This window comes from Pseudorca crassidens, chromosome 4 (genome assembly GCF_039906515.1).
Source record: "Pseudorca crassidens isolate mPseCra1 chromosome 4, mPseCra1.hap1, whole genome shotgun sequence".
Classification (NCBI taxonomy): Eukaryota; Metazoa; Chordata; class Mammalia; order Artiodactyla; family Delphinidae; genus Pseudorca; species Pseudorca crassidens.
In genome coordinates this window covers 142,316,536-142,336,938 of record NC_090299.1, presented here as the reverse complement: position 1 = coordinate 142,336,938, position 20,403 = coordinate 142,316,536, and the positions used below count along the sequence as shown (strand labels likewise).

At 38.5% G+C, this 20,403-nt stretch overlaps 1 protein-coding gene across 1 annotated transcript in view; it reads left to right on the top strand.

The window, feature by feature from the left end:
* The window catches only part of GRID2 (glutamate ionotropic receptor delta type subunit 2), a 1,388,195-nt gene extending 1,368,281 nt beyond the window's left edge, over positions 1-19,914 (top strand). Inside the window, exons 16-17 of the mRNA XM_067736951.1 lie at positions 10,885-10,942; positions 16,263-19,914. Of these exons, the coding sequence (XP_067593052.1) occupies positions 10,885-10,905 (21 nt within the window). The 3' untranslated portion in view covers positions 10,906-10,942; positions 16,263-19,914. The remainder of the gene's footprint in view (positions 1-10,884; positions 10,943-16,262) is intronic.
* The last annotated feature ends 489 nt before the right edge of the window (positions 19,915-20,403 follow it).

The window sequence follows — 20,403 nt, the reverse complement described above, 5'->3', positions numbered from 1 at the left end:
TTCTCCAATCCACATACAGGACAAAAAAGTACATTCTTATGATATTTTTGATGTCACATTTTCCCAATTTTCTTCATAAAACATTGAGTGGAATTACAGTAAAACATTCTGTATAACCCCATATTTTTCTATCCCCATTAGAATAATATGGGACATACTGTACTATATTTTTAAAAAATTCAAATAAGACCAGTTTAAGAGCAGTTTTGGAGGGTAATTGTTATATAAAACTTAAATATGCATAGACTTTCCAAAATTGGTAAAATATGAGAATCTGAACCTCTAGAGAATTTTAGAAAATTCCAAACATTTTAACAAATATTAAAAAACTGAACAGTTTCCTTATAAATAATCAAAATATAAACAGCGATTTCCCTTGATTACTTTTTAGAATACACTACAATAAAATGAGCATGGATAATTCAGTATAAGTATCTAAAGTGACTATTTAGAATCTAAGAAAATTAGGTAAAATAAAAACAGTCTTCAGTTTACAAAGTGTTCATTTTCTGAAGTTCATTTACAAGTCACTTATTTTGAACACATGGTATATGATTCCATGGGGGAAAAAAGATATACATAATTGTTGTTTTTTAGGTTAGCCTTCAAAAAATGTTGTTTAACCATTAACATTATTGAAATATTTTTAATAAAATGTTTTAAAGGCATTACTTGTACATTAAATAGGTTCTTGTGCAAAGAGAAAATACAATAATATAAAAGTATAAAATTTTAAATATTTTGAGAATACTGCTATCCTGAGAAAATAGGTTAGTGGCATCATCAAAGACATTGAGTCTAAAGGCTAGGGTTCAAATCCATCATTTGTCAGCTGTGTTACCCAAGGCAAGTTACTCAGTGTCTCTGTGTTTCATTTTTTCATCTATAAAATGAAGATAGTAATAGGACATTCTTCATAGTATCCTGAAAGAACTTAATGTCTGATATTAAATGGAAAGCACTTGAAACCCTTTCCTCATTCACAGTAGGCTCAAAATAGTCTTACAATGTTATTATTCTGTACATATTTCTGTTTAATATAATAATATCTTTTAATTAATAAAAGCACCTGCTAATAGAGTGAAAAATATGGTGAAAGCTAAGACAATTCTTAGCTAAGACAATCTTTCAAGACAATTCTATGGAAGCCAAGAGATGTCAAAATGAAAATACATACACCACTCTGCTGCTTAGAAATTGTGTGCAATGTTGTGAAACTGCAACAGAAAGTTTAACAAATGCATATACTTCTTAAAACATTCAAATTTTAGAAGTAAAAATTTTATTCCAAAGAAAGCAAGCTTTTAAATATGCATTAAATTATCTCACCATGCCTTCAAGGTCAAATTGTCCTTCTGATTATATATTAAAATGTGTTTTATCTTAAACATCTCAGAGCTTTAAGAGCTCAAAGAAGTTTCAGTAACATTATAAAAAAACATATCCAAAGACAAGCTGAAAATCAGGGAGGTAAGCCTGTTTATAGAAGCTCTACCAAACTAACATTGAATTACAGGCTTTTAATGCTTTTAAAAAAAGGGGGCGGGGTCTTTCTATTTTCTGTCAATAAAGGAAAAGAAAGACTGCTAACATTAGGGAGATTTTCATTTTTTATGGGTTGAGCCATTAAAAATATGTTCATTCTTCAAATTAAAATAGAAACATAAAAAGAGATGGAGGCAGTTTCTGACACCACAGACCTCTGATGTTAGCTGAAGTAGTGACAAATGCAGGGCTACACTGAGACAGTTCCTTCTTTTTCTTTCTCCAGTCGCTCATTAGGGAAGAGAAAACACTAACTTGCGCTCCTCTCTCATGTTGCGACTCCCTGCTGTCTTCTACAAGGCCAGATGGTGGCGCTGTGGCACCATTTGTCGAGATTTTAACATTGATTCGTTCTTCCATAAGTAACAGCGTTTTGGGAAAAGACTCAAGCCCTCTTTTGAAAAAGAAATTATTTTAAACGTACTTTATTCTTCTCTTTAGCGGTAGGTAAGCCCGACATTTAAGTCCTTTGGTTATTTTATTTTTTACTCTCTTTACAAGGATGTTTCTAAAACGTATAAATATAGTGACTTAGAGTGTACTTCCTAAAAAATTGACTAGGTGGTCATAGGGTATGTCGTTTTTCTCTTAGTGCATGAAAATAAAGATAGAAAGAAACGAATATATTTTGTCCACATTATTTTCAGATACCAATAATTTGGTACAACACCTCCTAACCCCAATCTACTGCCCAAATCTTCAGAAAAAGAAAGACTTTTCTCTTAAAAAATAAAAATAAAAAAAATATTTTTTAAAAATAAACAAGTTTAATTCAATCCTCTTTCTAACCTCTCAGCGCTTGGTGGGAATGTTTGTTCCTCCTGACAGTGATGTTATGTGATGCACACATCCCCGCCTCTAAGTGCCCTTAACAGCTGACCTTGCTGATCTCATTCTTCTCGGAAGTCTAGGTTTCATCTAACTTACATCCCAAAGTTGAACAGTGAAAACTAAGTTGGTTGATGCAGAATTGTGAACTGGGCTGTTTTCTTCCCCATTTACGCTACTGTCCATATGCTTCTCCTTTTACCCTTGGCCTGCCCGGGACAAAAATCATGCTGGGCAACCCTACACTACTCCTTTCACCCCACCTCTGATGCCGAATGAAGTGCTGAATAAACAGCAGAAATCAATGCAACTCTTGGTACCAGGTCCAAGCAGACATATTGCAGGTGAAAACTGAAGCCCTAGAAGGAAAACACATTAGAAAAAGGCAATATGCAATTTTAGAGTCTATACAACAAGGCCGTCTGTGACCCATGTTATCTTGGTGAATGAGCGAGGGGAGGGAAGGTTTCACGAGAGCCCCCTATGAGTGCCCAGCTGGACGGGCCACCCTCCATCCACTACCACATCTACTGCTCCAGGGAGGCATTTCAAAGCACTGGGCTTCGGGTTTCACAGATTTTCCCACCTCTTCTAGATAAACTGTGAAGCAAGCTATATGTAATTTAGCTATAGTCTTCTACAACTACTGTTTTAACCTATTTTTTCCTATGGAAATTATATTATTTTCCAAATAAAACCTTATGCTGATTCCCAATATGCCAAACAAAATCAAAGCAGTATTTTCAACATATTTTGTACCTTAAAATTTATGAAATTTACTTATTAAAAGGCAATAAATGAGGAAAATGGTTGACTGTTCTAGACCAAAGTCTAAACATTCAACTTATTTTGGTGTTTTGATGGATCCACAAACAAAAGTAGTATAAGAAAGTGTCTACACCATAAAATTTGAGGGAAGCCATTTCTAACCTGCTTTGACAAAACCCTATTTCCCTATGAGACAAAAAAAAAAAAAAAATTACAGTTGGAGTAATTGTATTCTAATAATAAAAATAAAGACATTCATCTATAACACACTTTAAAAGCCACTGTTCTAGAACAATGCCCTGACTTTTTTTTTTTTTTTTTTGCCTTAATTCCATTTTGTTAGGCAATTTCCGATTTCTCCTGTGTTCGGAGTTGGTCATAAATGAGAGAGAATATTTTCCAACTTTGCTCTATGGGAGTTTCAACCACTATTGATGGTTGTCTATAATTTAACATGCCTTTTGAATTTCCATTATCTTAGTTCTAATTGTCTTATGAAATTGTAATACTGAGATGCACTTTAAAAAAATGATTTGAGAGACCATCTTTCCAAATTCCACAATGCTACTGAGTACTTTTGTGAACAGGACACATAATTCAAAAAGAATTTTCTGGTGAACAATGAGGTGGGGCTAAGCCTCAAAGCTTCAGGAGCTCCAAGGATGCAGGAAAAAGGAAAGGAAATATGATGAACGCTAAGTCCCCTCAGCATGCTTTCCTCACCCAGTTTTCTCATCTTGGCACTCTCCTCCAGAGCCTCCAAAATCAAAAGGGGGAAAGTGAGGTGAGAAGAGGGGAAATGCCAACGATCCTGCCTTTTGTTAGGGACCAGTTCTGGTTTCTCATCCTACACTAATGTGGAATTCTTTTAAAAGATAGAGGCTTTCTGATTTTTCCCATCTGCAGAAAAATAAATAATAATATGATTTACCTGGTTGCAGATTTTCTTTAGGGAGGCTGTGAAGAAGATGACAGAATACAATTTGTTTCCCTCATAAATGCTTCTCCAAACTATACAATCAAACAAGCAGAAATTCTATCAGGTTGTCCCTAACCCCGAGCATAAACGATAGGTTCCTTTTTACATGGCAGTGATAACGTCTGCAGAGTTTTATTTCCAAGGAGACAGGGCAGGATTTGCTGCTATGCAGACTGAATAATGTTGGAAGCCAACATCATGTCACATTTTGTGTGCACTTTCCAAAGATTAATCCAAGCGTTACAAATGGGACACAGACCGCCATTGTCCCAGGGACACTTTAATAACCCACACCTACAATATTCAACCTGTTGTTTGCATAGGGACAACTTTGGGACACAGAAACCCACCAGACTGACTTGAGGGAAGGATTCCTGGAGAGGCAGAGGCCCCGGCGCCACAGCACCTCCACATTTCATCCTTCGTGGCAAATGAGTCTGTTTGGAGTTTCTTTATGCTTGAGGATGGGGGTCACGCAGCTCGCTTTCTCCAAAGCACCTCAACAAGCATGCCTTAAATCTGCTGCCTGCTAACTCTGTTTCTTCCTCGCGTTGTACTTTCGGCAGGCTTTGCCAACTTGCGGATAATTTTTGATTTGTTTTGCATCATGCAGCTCAAATTAAGTAACATGGCACATGCCCTCAGGATTTAAAGTGTGCCTGGCCGGTTTCTGCTTTTATTTTTTTTCTCCCCATTCCCCTCCTTTCCTTACAATTCCTGGCATTTGTTGTTCTCCGAGGATATTCTTTGAGAATGGAAGACTCGGGAGAAAGCCTCAGTAGGAAAAGAGTGTGAAAGGTGGATGAGAATTACTCATGATTTCCACATTCCCCGATTCATCATCTTTAAGTACACCCATAAAATACTTCATTACTGTTAGAATCTTATTTACTTTAGAAGAAAATTCTAATGACTCAGTAGATCAGAATTCATAACTAAGCTCTACATTGAGTTTAAAACAGCAGTAACGTATTTTTCACATAAGGTGGTTTTGGTACAGAGAGAAATAGTTGAGATTATGAGCAGAATCACAAATAGTTATGATACCTTTAATCCCTAGACATTTTGAACAGTATCAAGAAAACAATTTTTTTCTTTTCATAACACATTAGTATCTTAGTATATGGTAGCATGTCTGTAACAGAGGAAAAAGTTCAAAACCAAGAGGAATTTTTTAAGAAAAATGCCTTAGGGAAACCATATTAAGGCTAAAAGATTTACAGCAGCATCATGAAGATTCTGTGCATGTAGGATACATATAGTACTTATCAAAAGGAAACTATATGCAGTTAACTTAATTTCCACTTTAATAACAGGCTTCCATTATGTGAAAAATGACAAGAGAGGGAAGAGAGAAACTGAAAGCTAGCTGTACGCATTTTGCTCAAGGATTTGCTCCTGCAATTTAAACTTGGTCCTTGTTTAAATAAGTATCAATACGTCTGTAATAATATACCATTCCAAATTTACCTGTAGTGCTTGATGTAATTTTTTTAATTAAGAGTACTGTATTTCTTTAGTATAATATTTTTATTTTATTATCTTTCTTGTAACCAGGTGGTAAGTATAGGCTTCTTCTCCACCTCTGTAAATATTATTAACCTTGAGATATGACAATAATATGATCTACATAGGAAAGCGTGTATGATGCCATCGGTTGAGAGCCTTAAAAGCAAATATATTAATAGCAAGAGTTCGTGTGAAAACCCTGTGTCGACTGTTTCGCTTTTATAAGCTTAGTTTGAGGCGATAACGATACTCGCTGGCGGGGAAAGCGTCGTAGGAGCGTGTTCGGGTTTGCTCCGCGTCTCCCAAGGCTGCAGTAGAGCTGCTGACTAAGCTGCACTCCTTTTGGGAGTCAGGGTTTCTCTCCCAAGTTCACTTGTTGGAAAAACTCAGTTCCTTGCAGCTGTGGGACTGAGGCTCCTGTTTTCTTGCTACCACAGCTCCTTTGCACTTGGCCATTCCCACAGGGCCTCTCGGGCTTCAAGTCCCTCTGACTTCTGAAGGGGCCCAGTCCCTTGTACGGGCTCAGCTGGCTAGGTCAGGCCTAACCAGGTCATCTGACTTCTGAATGGCTCTAAGTTAACTGACTAGCAATCACAGCAGAGATAGTCCATCATAGTCAAAGGTCCCGCCTACACTCAAAGGGAGAGGATTACACAGAACTCACACCCCAGCATGTGGGAATTTTGAGGGCCATCTTAGAATTCTGCCTGCCACGCAGCTAATTCAGATAGCAAAAGTGTTGTGAAGGACATAAAGTAAAGCGTAGAGAAGGGAGGAACCCATTTAGATAGAGTGGTCAGAAAAGGCCTCCCTGGGGCAGTAATATTTGATCTGAGACTTGTAGGACACCGAGTGAACCTTCATGGGAATGCATTTCAAAAGGGTATTGTGTTGCTATTCAAATTCGATGAATGGTTATTACATCGTTATAATTCCACTTATATGTCGAAGTACATACTAATTTTTTGGAGATTTTTGTAACAAAGAAATTCCCACTCCTAATGCATAGTTTTAAATAAAACTTAATTTTTCTAGGAGCATTAATGTAGTTCTTGCAGGACAGAGAACCTGTGATATAGTTGAGCTATGAGCTGCCCCTCCTAGAAGCCCTGCAGAGAAATGTCTCAACAGCTATTCGTGGGGAGATGCCACGGGGATTTGCCCTTGGAAAGATGCAAAGAAATCCCCCTACAAACTAACAATTATAATTTACCATGGTGGTCATATGTCAAAACCACTTATGCACGATTTCAAAAAGCATTGTGGTAGGATATGTTTGAAATACGAATTTACGTTCTACTTTCTGCAGTTTTCCCTTCTTCCCAACTCCAAGCTCAAAACCAGGCCCTTCGTATTTCTTTTCAAAGTGGAAAGCAGGTGCTTTTTCTGCCTTTGGTACAAACTTAGGGTTATCAGAAAGATAATGTTAGGAGATCTGGAGAGACAGAGATGCCAGGGAGTTAGTCTGAAATAAGAAGGAAAGGGGACAAAATTTTCCCCAGAAAACAACAAAAAAGGGGAGAATGGGATGGACTGGGGAGAGAGAGACGTCAGTGAAAGAGGCTCTGAGAGGAGGTTCTGCAGTGCGGGACCCCAGTCTTTCCAAATAATCCTGCTTCTAAGGCAAGAACAGAAACAGCAAAGCCTCTGGACATCACAAGGCCCCTGACCTCAGCCTGGGATGTGGGCATCTTGTTAGAAAACCAGTGTGGACCCAGGACTAGTGACTGTGCCTACGGACTCAGGACCATGGTGCAAACTCAGCTGGAAGGCAGGTGGAGGAGAGCCTCAGTAATGACTGATTGGACTCCCTGGGTCAAGTTTAAATCACGCGTGAGTCTGTAGACCATGCGTTGTGCACAGGACACTGAGTACTTGCTTAGGCATCGGGTGCATAGGAAACCACCAGCAAATTCTGTCTTCAGTAAGCCACGTTCAAGAAGCAAAATTGCTCTTACATGCGTTACTGACAACGTAGAATAAGTTTCGTTAGTTTAAATGGTTTGAAGCATTTCTGTACCTTAGAGATTTCAGTCTTCCTCTACCTTCTCAAATGCCACCTCCTGTGCTCTGAATGGATCGTGGTGTAGGAAGAAGACAGCTGGACCCATTAGCCGGAGTCCTGGGTTTATTCCTGCGGCAATCATTTATTCAGCGCTCTTTATTATCCAAGCATCCTGGGCTTCCAAAGATTAATAACACCAGCTCCTGCCTTTTATCTGAGAGTGGAGAAAAGTGAGAGAGACAGAGAAAAACAGGTTATGGGCAGTATGCACAGTGGTTACTCACCAAGGCTCAGAAATCAGAAAATAGGAATTCAAATAGCTCTTCCACTGCTTAGCTGCCGGATCTTGGGCAAACCATTTGATGATCCTTAAACTCAGTTATCTCACCTACTAAATCGTTTCTACAATCAATGGAATCTACTAAGATTCCTGTCTCATGGTGGTGTTGTAGCTACGAGATGGCGTTTATGAAAGTTTATTATTCTAAATGAGTCATTGCAGTGCAATGTCTTAAATGCTATGGTATTGTGTTTATGTGACTCTATACGGATTCCTTCCGTCAACACATCTTCATTGAGCACCTACTATGGTGCTAGATCTGAGTGATAAAAGTCATGTAAACTCCCCAAGACTGCCACCTTGTAAACTGAGAGGTTTGGAATAGATGATCCCTAAAGTCCCTAAAAAACTGGTCATGAACAAGGGGAAACTGAAGAAAACATCAGCCCATTGTTCTTTTGTATAATTTTTTAGCCCATTGTTCTTTTAGAAAAATATTTAGATTACATCCACATAGACATATTGGGGGGATGGGGAAGACATAGAAACAAAAGAGCAGAAAACCTTCAATTGAGCCAAATAACTATTTTTAAAATAAATAAATTTTTTGGAAGCCACCCAATAACTAAAATTTTCAAAAATGGAATCATTTCACAATTCTAGTAGTAAAATAGAGATTATACAGTTATCTGGTAAATTTAATCAATAAAAGTAACCAATCAGTATGATTTGGATAGGTGTGACGTCTCCAGCATATCCTTTAACTCTTTATGTAATTAAAAGTTTAATTTAAAGCTGATTCACTTTGTTATAAAGCAGAAACTAAAACACCATTGTAAAGCAATTATACTCCAATAAAGATGTTAAAATTTTTTTTGATTACATTATAGCTTAAAAAAATAAAACAAAATAAAATCTGATTGAATTCAGTCAACTAATTTTCTTTTTTTTTTTTTTTTTGTGATACACGGGCCTCTCACTGTTGTGACCTCTCCCGTTGCAGAGCACAGGCTCCGGACGCACAGGCTCAGCGGCCATGGCTCACAGGCCCAGCCGCGCCACGACATGTGGGATCTTCCCGGACCGGGGCACGAACCCGTGTCCCGTGCATCAGCAGGCGGACTCTCAACCACTGCGCCACCAGGGAAATCCCTGGTCAACTAATTTCTAATCAGTTTTTATGTTTTGCTTTTGTTTAAAAAGAAAAATATTTGGAAAATTCATAGGTGTATGTTTTCCCAAGTGGTTTCTATAAACATGGCTGGAAAAATTTTCAGTGAGACACTAAGGAAAACTTACTTTAGGCATCAAATAAATGGAAACATTGCTAAGTCTAGAACTCGTCAGTCCATCTGAAAAGGCTAAATTTCTCTTAAATTTTGCATATTTTTAAAAATAAAAGCACTTGATTTCCCGGTTTGGGGTTAATATAAAGGATACACGTTAGTCAGATACCTGGCACGCCAGACTTCAATGCCATATTAGAGGTCAAAGATAGCACCTCTGAAGAAAAGAAGGAGAGGCAGAAAACAACTGTAACTATGGCAAAACAAGATTTCTAGCACCATTAAAATATATGATGTGACAATCGGTGTGATGTGTCACAGCAGTGATCCTGTGTCAACAGGGAAGCCCTGTGTGTTGCTCCTTCAAAACCTGTGGCTTTCCCTGACCTTTATAAACAGGTTGAGGACTTTATATGCCCCTTTGCATGCAGCCACTGCCATAAAGCTGGAAAGTGTTGCAATGTCCAATCTGTGTATCTTATCAAATTTAGGATCAGGGCTTCCCTGGTGGCACAGTGGTTGAGAGTCCGCCTGCTGATGCAGGGGACACGGGTTCATGTCCCAGTCCGGGAAGATCCCACATGCCGTGGAGCGGCTGAGCCCGTGAGCCATGGCCACTGAGCCTGCGCGTCCGGAGCCTGTGCTCTGCAACGGGAGAGGCCACAACAGTGAGAGGCCCGTGTACTGCAAAAAAAAAATTTAGGATCAAATAATTTGGAAGCATCCAGTTTCTAGAAATGCTATGTAACATTAAGGAAAGAAGCAGGATTAGTATATGCTGCATCAGAAAGATAAAAATCCTTATTTTGTACTCTTCTATGTGTATTTGTATTGTATTAAAGATTTGGTTTTGGTTTAAATAAAAGTCCCGTTAAACTTTCCTGGTAGCATTTAAATGAGTATCGTGAATCCCCAGTCTTTCCCATTGTCAAAAATTTTTTTCTTCCGTTATTCATAGATATTTGTACAAATATTCATAAGTCGTAACCCGGATACATGTGGAAAAAATTCAAGAGACATTGTAGTTATAAAAGTTATTTTATAACATTACCAATTTGTTAAAATTGTCGGCCCATATTATTGTTAAAAATTTGTATTTTACTAATATTTGAATAACTGAATCATTTTAGAAATCATTTTCTCTCTTTCTTTTAAGCTGTGGATATAGAGACCAAAGTTAAAAGAAATTGTGGCAATTAGCTGGTTGATTTTTCTAAGCATTAAGTATGTTGGAAAATGCTGGATGAATTCAGTGATATCACTATTTTCCCAGGAGTCAATGGGTAATGTCATTAGCACAAACACATAAATAGTGCTCAATACATTTACTAAACTGAATCTAATTTAATTGAAAATAATCAACTGTTTGCTGGTCAGATTTTTCCTAGATCCATTATTCAGTTAGTAGCATTCTATTTTTCAGTAGGCCAAGAATGAATTCATTTATACAGAAGTAAACAATATACCTAATTAATATAGATTGGTTTTCTAAAGCAATGAATTACCAAGTTTATAGTTAAGTTTGCTTTTCCAACTGTTTTGGTTTTAAAAATAAAAGACTTCTTTTAGAGACTTGGGTAAAAATTGAATTTATTATTTGAACATCTTAAAGTGATGTTTGTGTATCGGTAAACTTAAACTGCACTGATTTTCCTTATTTTCTGTTTTTTTTTTTAATTTTCAGTTCCAAGTTCTAATTCAGTGACATAGTCCTGAAAGATTTGCCACATAAAGTATAATATGTGAGTAAACAGAGCTATTTTAAATAAAACATAACACTATTTTATTAAATATTTTTAATTTATGAAAATAGAAATACTGATATGGGATATAAAATAATTAACTCCTTCTATCTAGACTTTCTATTACTAATATAGATGGTGCTTTCTAACACTAATATAGATGGTGCTTTCTAACAGCGATTTTACAATACTTATAACAGCATTTCTTTCAACTTCATAAACAAATAGAGAGTTAAAGCACTGCACTTTCTCACATCATTTTTAATAGGACCATGTGCCGTGGAAAATCTCAGATACATAGATGCTATAACAGCAGTGAAACAAAATAAACTAATTTATAAATTATAAGGGGAATTTGGTTAAACTAGCAAATATGCAGATGCTTATAGACATGTCTCAGGTTAAATTACTCTCATGGGCTCAATCCAGGTTAAAAAATCTCACCAAACGCCTACTTAGCAATTAAATTTTCTCGTATGTGTCCCTTTAAAATCATATCTGTAGGTTGTGTTGCGTGTTTGCCCTCCTCTTATGTGTTTTGATGCTTTTTTTGGAGAGAGAAAACCCAGCTTCTGAGCCTGAATCTTTCTGGCTATTACACAGTGGCCGTTTCAGACCTGTGTGCTGATGTTTCCGATTCCTGGGAAGTTCTCTTTGCCACAGGGCGTGCCCTGAAACACATCAAAAGAACCAAGTTCTACAAAAGAAAAAAGAAACTCAAGTAGGCTTGAACATACAAAGAGAGGGAGAAAGAGATGAGAAAGGGGCCAGGCAGAGTGTTGAATACAAAATGAGTTCAACCAACCCCAGGAGTTCTTCATCACTTACATTTATCTTATTCCGGGAGAGGGGCGTCAAAACCAGCCCTGACATAAACCACCCACTGCCATTGACTTTGACTCTGTGCGTGTGTGTGTGTGTGTGTGTGTGTGTGTGTGTGTGTGTGTGTGTGATGTGTATTGTACATAAAAGGAACAGATTACATGAGGAATCACTGTTACCTCACATGAGTAAAAAAAAAATTGAAAAAAGGAAAACCACTTAAAAACACACATTACCAAAGTCCTAAGGAAATAAACTTAGCATGATTTTCACTTAACTAATAGGTAATGTTTATATGGAAATCTAATTGTGCACTGCTTTAACATCTTTGCTGCAGTATTTACACTGTACCTTCTGTCTTTTTATCATAAAGCGTGTGAGATTTTCCATTTCTACTTGGAATATTTTGCACATGTTTAATATCTCAGGGTCAAAACTCTTGGTTAAATCTCTGCAACAAGATAGTTTCTTTATGATAAATAAAACAACAATTAAAATGTAAATGGTCCAAAAAAGGGAAGGAATAAGAGAAATATTTTCTGAGTCTATACTACTTCCATCTTTGAAATTAATGCCCCTAAATTCTGACTTTTGGTGTTCTTTAAAAGTATTTCCTATTGATAAATCTTTCCAGCAAATTTTACTGTCCTGCTGGAATCGTCATCTTGGATGTCTGCACGAATTTTCTATAGATAGAAAGTGTAATGTCAGGTCTGACTGCCCTTAGTCCTGCAATGGAAAGGCCTTTAAATTTTGCTGGTTCAGAGGTAAGTAAATTACCATTGAATGGGAAGAGATAAACTTGAAAAAAAAGAGAAAGAGAGAGAGAGAGAGTGCTGTCAAAAAGACTTTTTTTATTAGCAAGATTTAGAAACATTACATAAGGGGCACCTTTAGGACTTCAGTTCAAGTTTTTGTTATCAAGAATGACTATTATAAAGTGTAGGCTCTAGACTTTTGATACATAAGAAGTCATAACCTAACGTGCTGATATTGGTTTCCTAATATCAATCAATTGAACAGTAGTGTGTATCTACCAATATTATGATATTTATTTTATTTTGTGCTTACCTGAGACTTTCTAATTTCTGCTTTACTGGGTTTGTATTACTTGAATGGCTCTAGATTCCTTGTACACTGTCATTATAGTATAATAATTATCATGTGTTGCTTTTGTTAATTGGTATTCCATAAAAAACTAAATTTTTTTAAAAAGAGATTTGCAAAGGTCATAAGCACGTGTAGGTGAGTGTGTCAGGTTTTCTTAGCAGACGATGCCAAGCGTGGCTCCGACGGCCTCGCTTGAACAAAGAGCTTCAGTCAGCCGGCAGTCTGGAATGAAAAGGAAGAATCCCTGTGCCTGGTGTACACTTGGCGGAATATGCCGCCAGACCTACAGTTATCTTTTCAACTCATTCATAGTCTCTTCCTCTGTTTCAGGTTTCTTCCATTTTCTTAAGCAAATAAAACCATTCAAAATTTCAAACAATTCAGAGTTTGAGGCAATCGTGTACTACTCTGATTTACCAGTAATATCAAAATAAAATTACATGCTTCCTCTCTCATTTCTACAATGAATTATCCAGAAAGACTGTCTTGAGTGAGAGCTCGCGCAAGAGAGAGAAACACAGAAGTGATTTAAAAAAAAAATCAAATAGGAGTTACAATTCTGAATGTTAATAGTCCTGGTCCAAGTTTTTTTCTGTCTTTAAAATCAGCTCCTTCTCAAAAATACCACTCAAATTTACCGTTTGATTTTATGCGATTGAAGTTTTTTTATGCATACCTTGTTTGTGATTAGCATTTAAACCACTGCAAAGTGTAAATACAACAATGGAACAAGAAGACAGAAGACTTTCCTAAAGATTAAAAACAAAAACAACATAGAACTCTACACCCACCACATCATATCCAGTCCCCAGGTGTTGTGTGTGATGTTTTCTAGGCAGTTACTAGAGCCTCAGTGAGTTGGTCAAAGTGAAAAGGGAGAAAAGCACCTCACAGCCTCTGTGTGGCCCTCAGAATCCTGCAGGTCAAATAATTCACTCTGACTGCAGGCATTACAAGCCGGAAGCTCAGGCTTGTCCACCAAGATGCCCCTGGGTGTTACGGTGTTCTTAGGAGGCAGTGGCTTGTCTTTGGGTCACAAGTCCAGGCCAGCATCTTAGGTGTGACCTCACCAGGCATTTCCTGGCTTCCTAAGGTGTCCTGTCTTCACAGGGGGAAGTTCTCCTCCACATGACTGATGGGGCTACAGTTCAAACAGTATATTAATAGGCCATTTGAACTACCAAGGACCAGATGCTAGGGATACAAAGGTGTTGGTTTCCAAAGATATGCAAATAAATAAAATATTCACCCTGGCATCAGTTAGATTATCACAGAAAATAGACAGTTAAGCAACTCATAATAATATACTAGGTAAGAACTCTAAAGAGGTATAGGAGAAAATTTTTTTTTAATTATACTGCTATATAGCCTTCTGTCCTTGAGTGGGAAGGCCTCAAGATATGTTAGAATTCAATGATTACAGTGTAACAAAGTATTGTTTGCCACACTACTTCATGCTTCTAGGAGTCACAGGGCCCTCAAAGTTTGTGTATTTTTGCCCTTAAGTAAAATTGCCCTCGACCTGTCAAAATTCTAGCTCTCCCCACAAAACCAGTGGCATCTCCTCTAAGATTTCTTCCTTCATTATTCCAGTATCTGATGTGCCTCTCTAGAACTACTATATCTATTAGTCCACATTACTTAACTTATTGCTTGTTTATATGGACTTTTCTGGTGTTTGACATTGTTTTGTGTATGACAGACTCATCTCCCTAACCAGATTCTGAGCCTACTAAAGGCAGAATTCATGCTTTAAACAAGTGCATTTCCTATTTTCCAAAGAACCCAGGTTAATTCTAAGACAATTATAATAACAAATAATTAGTAATTGGCTAATTCATTTATTTTTGGTGGGGAAAATGTATATTTTAAAAATAAGTATTTTTGTACATTACTTGCTAGTCCAGTATTCACTAAAATTTGTTCTGTGTAGCACCAGTTCTACAAAATGCTAATATTACTAAATTCCTAAATATTACTTAAAAACTTAACTCCACATAGAAATGTTGGGGACATACTCAGTTAAACATAGTTGAATAAGATTATTTACTACAAGACTTCCTAGAGTCTTTAAAATTTGTGTAATTTAAGTCTTCATAAGAGGTAGATATTATGCAGTGTTCCCCAAATCTTCTTAATGACAAAACCCATTTCTTAGAATTAGTGTTCACAGAGCTCACTTTGGGAAATGTCTTCTCAAGTCTTTGGAGCTGATTTCTAGTTTTAGCTCAGTGAGACCATTTGCATTGCAGAAATAACTGGTTGTTTAATTCCATTAACTGGTAAGTGCTAACAATCCACTAATAATTTTTAGAAACACTTTTCTCTAAGTTCTAGAGCATTAGCAAAGATTTTGACAAAAAAATCTGGGCTCAAATTCTAACAAGAACATAGAGGAAGGATCACGCTGACCCCTCTGAAGCTGGCCAAAGCTAAGCGTCCCAATTTGTGCCTAGGTTCAAGACTCTTGCTGTTGATCTAAAGTTTTATGATTTTGTCATTTAATGGCTAAATTATGAGGTCTACCCCTTGGGTTTCAAGAAAGAGGGACTTTCCTTGTTTAAGAGCATATATTTAAATGGGTGGGTTAAAAATGCATTTAACAACATCGAATTTGATTGGCGGTTACAACTTCACTAGGATTTATATATTTATTATTTATTATTAGTGTTTTAAAGCCTATGCATGGTACGAAACTATCATTAAAAGTCAAGATCAGAGTTTCAAGATCTAAGGAGACAGGCTCCAGGGTATTGCATGTAAAAGTATATCAAGACCGGGGGCTTCCCTGGTGGCGCAGTGGTTGAGAGTCCGCCTGCCGATGCAGGGGACGCGGGTTCGTGCCCCGGTCCAGGAAGATCCCACATGCCACGGAGCGGCTGGGCCCGTGAGCCATGGCCGCTGAGCCTGCGCGTCTCGAGCCTGTGCTCCGCAACGGGAGAGGCCACAACAGTGAGAGTCCCGCATATCGCAAAAGAAAAAAAAAAAAAAGAAAAAAAAGTATATCAAGACCAAGTTTGGTAGAAAGCTCTACTGACTCTCCATTTGAGAAGATGCTAACTTTATTTTCAGGTGAAGATATCCAAGGCCTTGTGTAGTGTAAGCTACCAGTGTATCCTAATCCAGATCTGGGTGAACTTCAAGGCCCTCCCTGAAACAGATTCCACTGAAAGAGCAGGCAATATGCTATGCTTTCTTTTGGCTGCCTGGGGTCCAGAAAACCTATGAAGTCCTATGAGGTCTGCAATGGCTGTCATCATGCTACACTTTGTTTACAATGGACCTTTAAAGTGGAGCCAATGCCTTAGAAGTAGTAGCAGGACAATGGAAAGCCAGATCTTATCTGAAATCAATCTTGATGTGACCTTACGCCTTATTTTCCCCGCAGGCTTCATCCCTGCAGAATGAAACTACATCTGAAAGAAGGAATGCTTGGCCATTGAGGCCATGTTTGCAACTTGGCACCAGTACCTGGAGAAGCCAGGCATCCAGTCGTGGCCTGCACCAATCATCACATCTGGGAGGACCTCTGGATGACCCATAACCTCTAGCAGCTCCAGGGCTGCTGATCTCTTTCCCATCTATCGATTTCGGGACCCACTTGATCCTGAGTGCCCAGAACTGGTGAGCTGATGTATTATACCCTAAGTTAAAAATTCTTACTTAAGTTGAACTCACCAGGTTGTGACACCCACAGATTTTTTCTGTAATCCACTCATAGAAAAGCAACAACGTGACTACTACTTTCAGCCACAGGTCGTGGGTCTTAGCGCAGCCGGCCCCTTCTTCTTGGAGGGATGCTTCTATGCAGTGGGCTCCTTGCCTATGTGTCATGGTCAGGAGCATTCACACTGAGGTCCAGGTCTGGACCACAGAAGCTTTGTCCTCCAGCTTCTACCTGTTCAAGGTTCAACACAGTATCAACTGTGGGTCTTGGGACTTCTGATGGCCAAGTGTCAAGAAGACAGACGTGGAGGGCCGAGGAGAATGTGCCTTGGCAGAATTGAACCAGAAAAAGACTGAGGCCTCTCCCAACTTTTATTGAACCACTGGTGACTGTGATTAATCATCTTCAGAGAATTTTATCACAGAGCTCTCTCCATATTACTGAAACCATGTTATCTTCATATTTACCAAAATGAACCACATTTCTCCATGACAAGACACATTGCCTTCACCCCCAGTGGCCATCAAAAACCTACATTCTGCATGGATCCCTGACTAATGTAGAGCTACCAGTTTGAATCCACATCTATTAAATTTGTCATTGTAGACGAAGAGCACTTGGATCATGAAATTACACCTTGGAATAGCAGTGCCTGTGTATACTACCCACCATCAAAATAACTGAGTCTTCCCTGTTCCTAGTTCCACATTCATCTAGTATACCTCTTCCAGGCAAATCAATCTCTTACAAGTAAAGTACGGAAGCATCCCATGAAACATCTCAATCCTCGGTGAATTTAAATAATTTTTATTGAGGATCTATTATGTGCCCAGAACTCTATTAAATTCTGATTATACAGTGATGAATATGTTACAGTGCTTGCCCCTAAGAAGTTTACATTCTAATGGGGAAGTCAAACAACTAAACAGAATGATCAGTGCTACAGCAGTGGGATGATGGCCACGAGAATCCCCTCATCTCCGATCTTTGACCACCCAGGAAGCTCCTAGCTGTCCAGGTTACTCAGATGATCTCCTAATATGCCAAAGCAACCCACAAGATTCAAGCCCATAAGCAGCAGTCCCCGGGGGAACCCCTGCTAGTGGTGATTGTATAGATTCTGGTTACTAATGTATCCTTTCTAAACCACCTGACTTTTAAACAAGTTAGGTGCTCACTTACTAAGCGCCTTCCCCATATGTCATCAAACTGGTAGCCCTCAGGTTGTAGCTGTTCGCAGGTGGAATCAAGCTGTGAATTTGGAAGACGTGGCTTCGAGTTTGGGTCCTGGCACTTACCATGACTGTGGGCAAATCACTTAAGCTCTCTAGTCTTTGGTGTCTTTCTTTGCAAAATAAAATTGAAAGTGTTATACACTATACCTACCTCACAGGGTTGTTGTGAGACTCCAGTGAAAATGTATGTGAAAGCACTTTGTAACTTTGTTATTTCTAATCACCCCATTTTCCATGGGCTCTTCCTCTTTCCTTCCAAATACAGTATTATAATTTACCAGAAGGAGGTATTCTTGCCACTTTCATGCAAGTGAATGGTACAAAGAAGATGAAGTACGTGCCCTCCTAGATATCTGGCTTCAGTGTAAGAATTCTGATGCCTCACAAGATGACAAGGATATAATCCAGAGGACCAAAGCCAGGACCCTATTGCCATATAGACATTCCACCATTAACACACCACTAGACCTGGACACCAGTCAGCCTTCTTGATGGAAGGCTTTCCCCAGGGTGATAGTAGAGAACCCCCTCTTGGCCCCAGAGAACTAGCCAGACAGCAATGATTCAGGGAGTCACCTGGGTTTTGGCTACTAAAGGAATCACCAGCCCCTCCAGTGGAGAGCATGCCTCCTAAGACAGAGTGAGAAGAGATTTGGTTATAAGGAGACACTGACCCAGATAAGCAAAACACAAGCCACCCCTGACTGCGTGATTTATTATAGCTGGGCTGGCAAGAAAAAATTCTAGACATTCATTTATAGCAAAGATTTGGTAACACATTCCTTCTTCAAGCACACTTTATCCCTCGGGCCAACCTGGCTCTTATCTCTCTGATTTTGACTTGTCTACTCCTTGTCTAACAGACCTGTGATAAGCTGTGTTCCTGGCTAACAAGTCTCATAACACACACACACACACACACACACACACACACACAGAAGGAGGTATGTTTTCTATCCTACACACATGGCCAAGCCTTAGCCTAGCCTTCCAGTTCTGGTGATTCAAAATGGATTTTGGATTGGCTGATCTAATTTGAGTCCAGTCTCACTGGAACAGTCTATCCCAGGTTGAAATACTGACTCTATTTTGGTCCTGAGTAGAAGTTTAAATGGAGTACCTATGGAGCCATTGATACTCAACGATCCTCTAAGAAAAAAAAATGATTTTGTCTTTCTACATAGCTTCTATACCAGCTTCCCCAAAACTAAGAACATAGTAGCATGTAACTCCAGGAATAGCATAAAGTTTCTACAAAAGATCTCTTGAGTGAAGAGAATGCTGATTATATACCAAAAGATCAGATAGGATTGGCATCCCAGAAGCTCTAAAGTAAGATCTTAAGCCTGAAATAGAAAATTTCAACTATAACCCACTCCTCAGGCTCCCAGGGCAAGGAGAGAGGATTTTAGGAAAAATATTGATTGTGTCAGTTTCCAAACTATTTTTAAATGGGACGGAAAATAATTCACAGTCTCCTCCTAGCTATTTGTCAGAATAGCTGAATGTAATGTACCAAATCAGTGAACTGAGAAATTCACAAATCTTTTCTTAAGGGTATAACATTAAAATTTCATTTTAAGACTTTAAAAAAATCGAAAACAATTAAAACAGTGTTTTATAGTTTACAGTCCCCACTTGCCGTGGGAAGGGAGCCAGGGAGACTCAGAGTACCAGCCACCCAAGGTCAGAGGCACTGAGCCAATGGACCCTGCAAAGAGCAGGCCCATGCCAGGAAGAAAAGCTGTTGCTGAAAAGACAGCCCAAGCTTATGAAATAAGATGAACTTCAGCTCATGGTAACTGAGAAGGAAGAACAAATCGGGAAAGAGATTAAGACGTCGGAATAGGTATCAGGACAAATACGACTGGTCAGGAAATGGAGTCACCTACAGACACATGATGTTTGTCTTACAGTAGCCTTTCTTATGAATCACAATGTTACATCCTAGTTTCCTTTTCAGAAGTAAAGTCCTCAGTATCACTGATGTAGCTCACATAGCCAGCCCCAGATAGAAAACCCTTCCTCACCCACAGACATACCTTTTATGATTTTGGTTGACATAATTTTCTTTTTCAGAGATTTTTAATTTTTTCATAAATCTTTGATGAATTATTTTATCAATAAAAATTTGTCAATGAATAATTTCCCTGGCTGAATTCTAATTCCTTCTTTGGTGATTAAAATTGGTAATAAAAATGAATTACTTGAATAGTTTGTCTGCCCTTGCCTGTCCAAGGCTATGTGAGAAAGAAAAGATATTCCCTCACAGATTACATGTAAGTGAGCTAGGAGCAGTTATAGCCAAACACCCAGGCAAGGGTAGCCAAGGGGATGTTTGATAGTGACACACAGTAAGCATTCCAGTTTAACTTTCATCTGCAAATTGTACCTCTGTCAGAGGCAGTCAGTTCTCTCACTGCCACATCAGGATGCGGATACTGCCTAGTGAGACACAGACACATAGGGTAGAAAAGAAAAAAACGCAGGCAGCGTTTTGCAGAAAGAGGTATCTGAATGCAGAGACTAGCCACTCCCCATCGCTGGCAGGAATGCCAGGCTTTTCAGAAACTCACATTAGAAGTTCCAGCAGCAGATGGAACCCGGCCAGTAGACACAATGGTGGG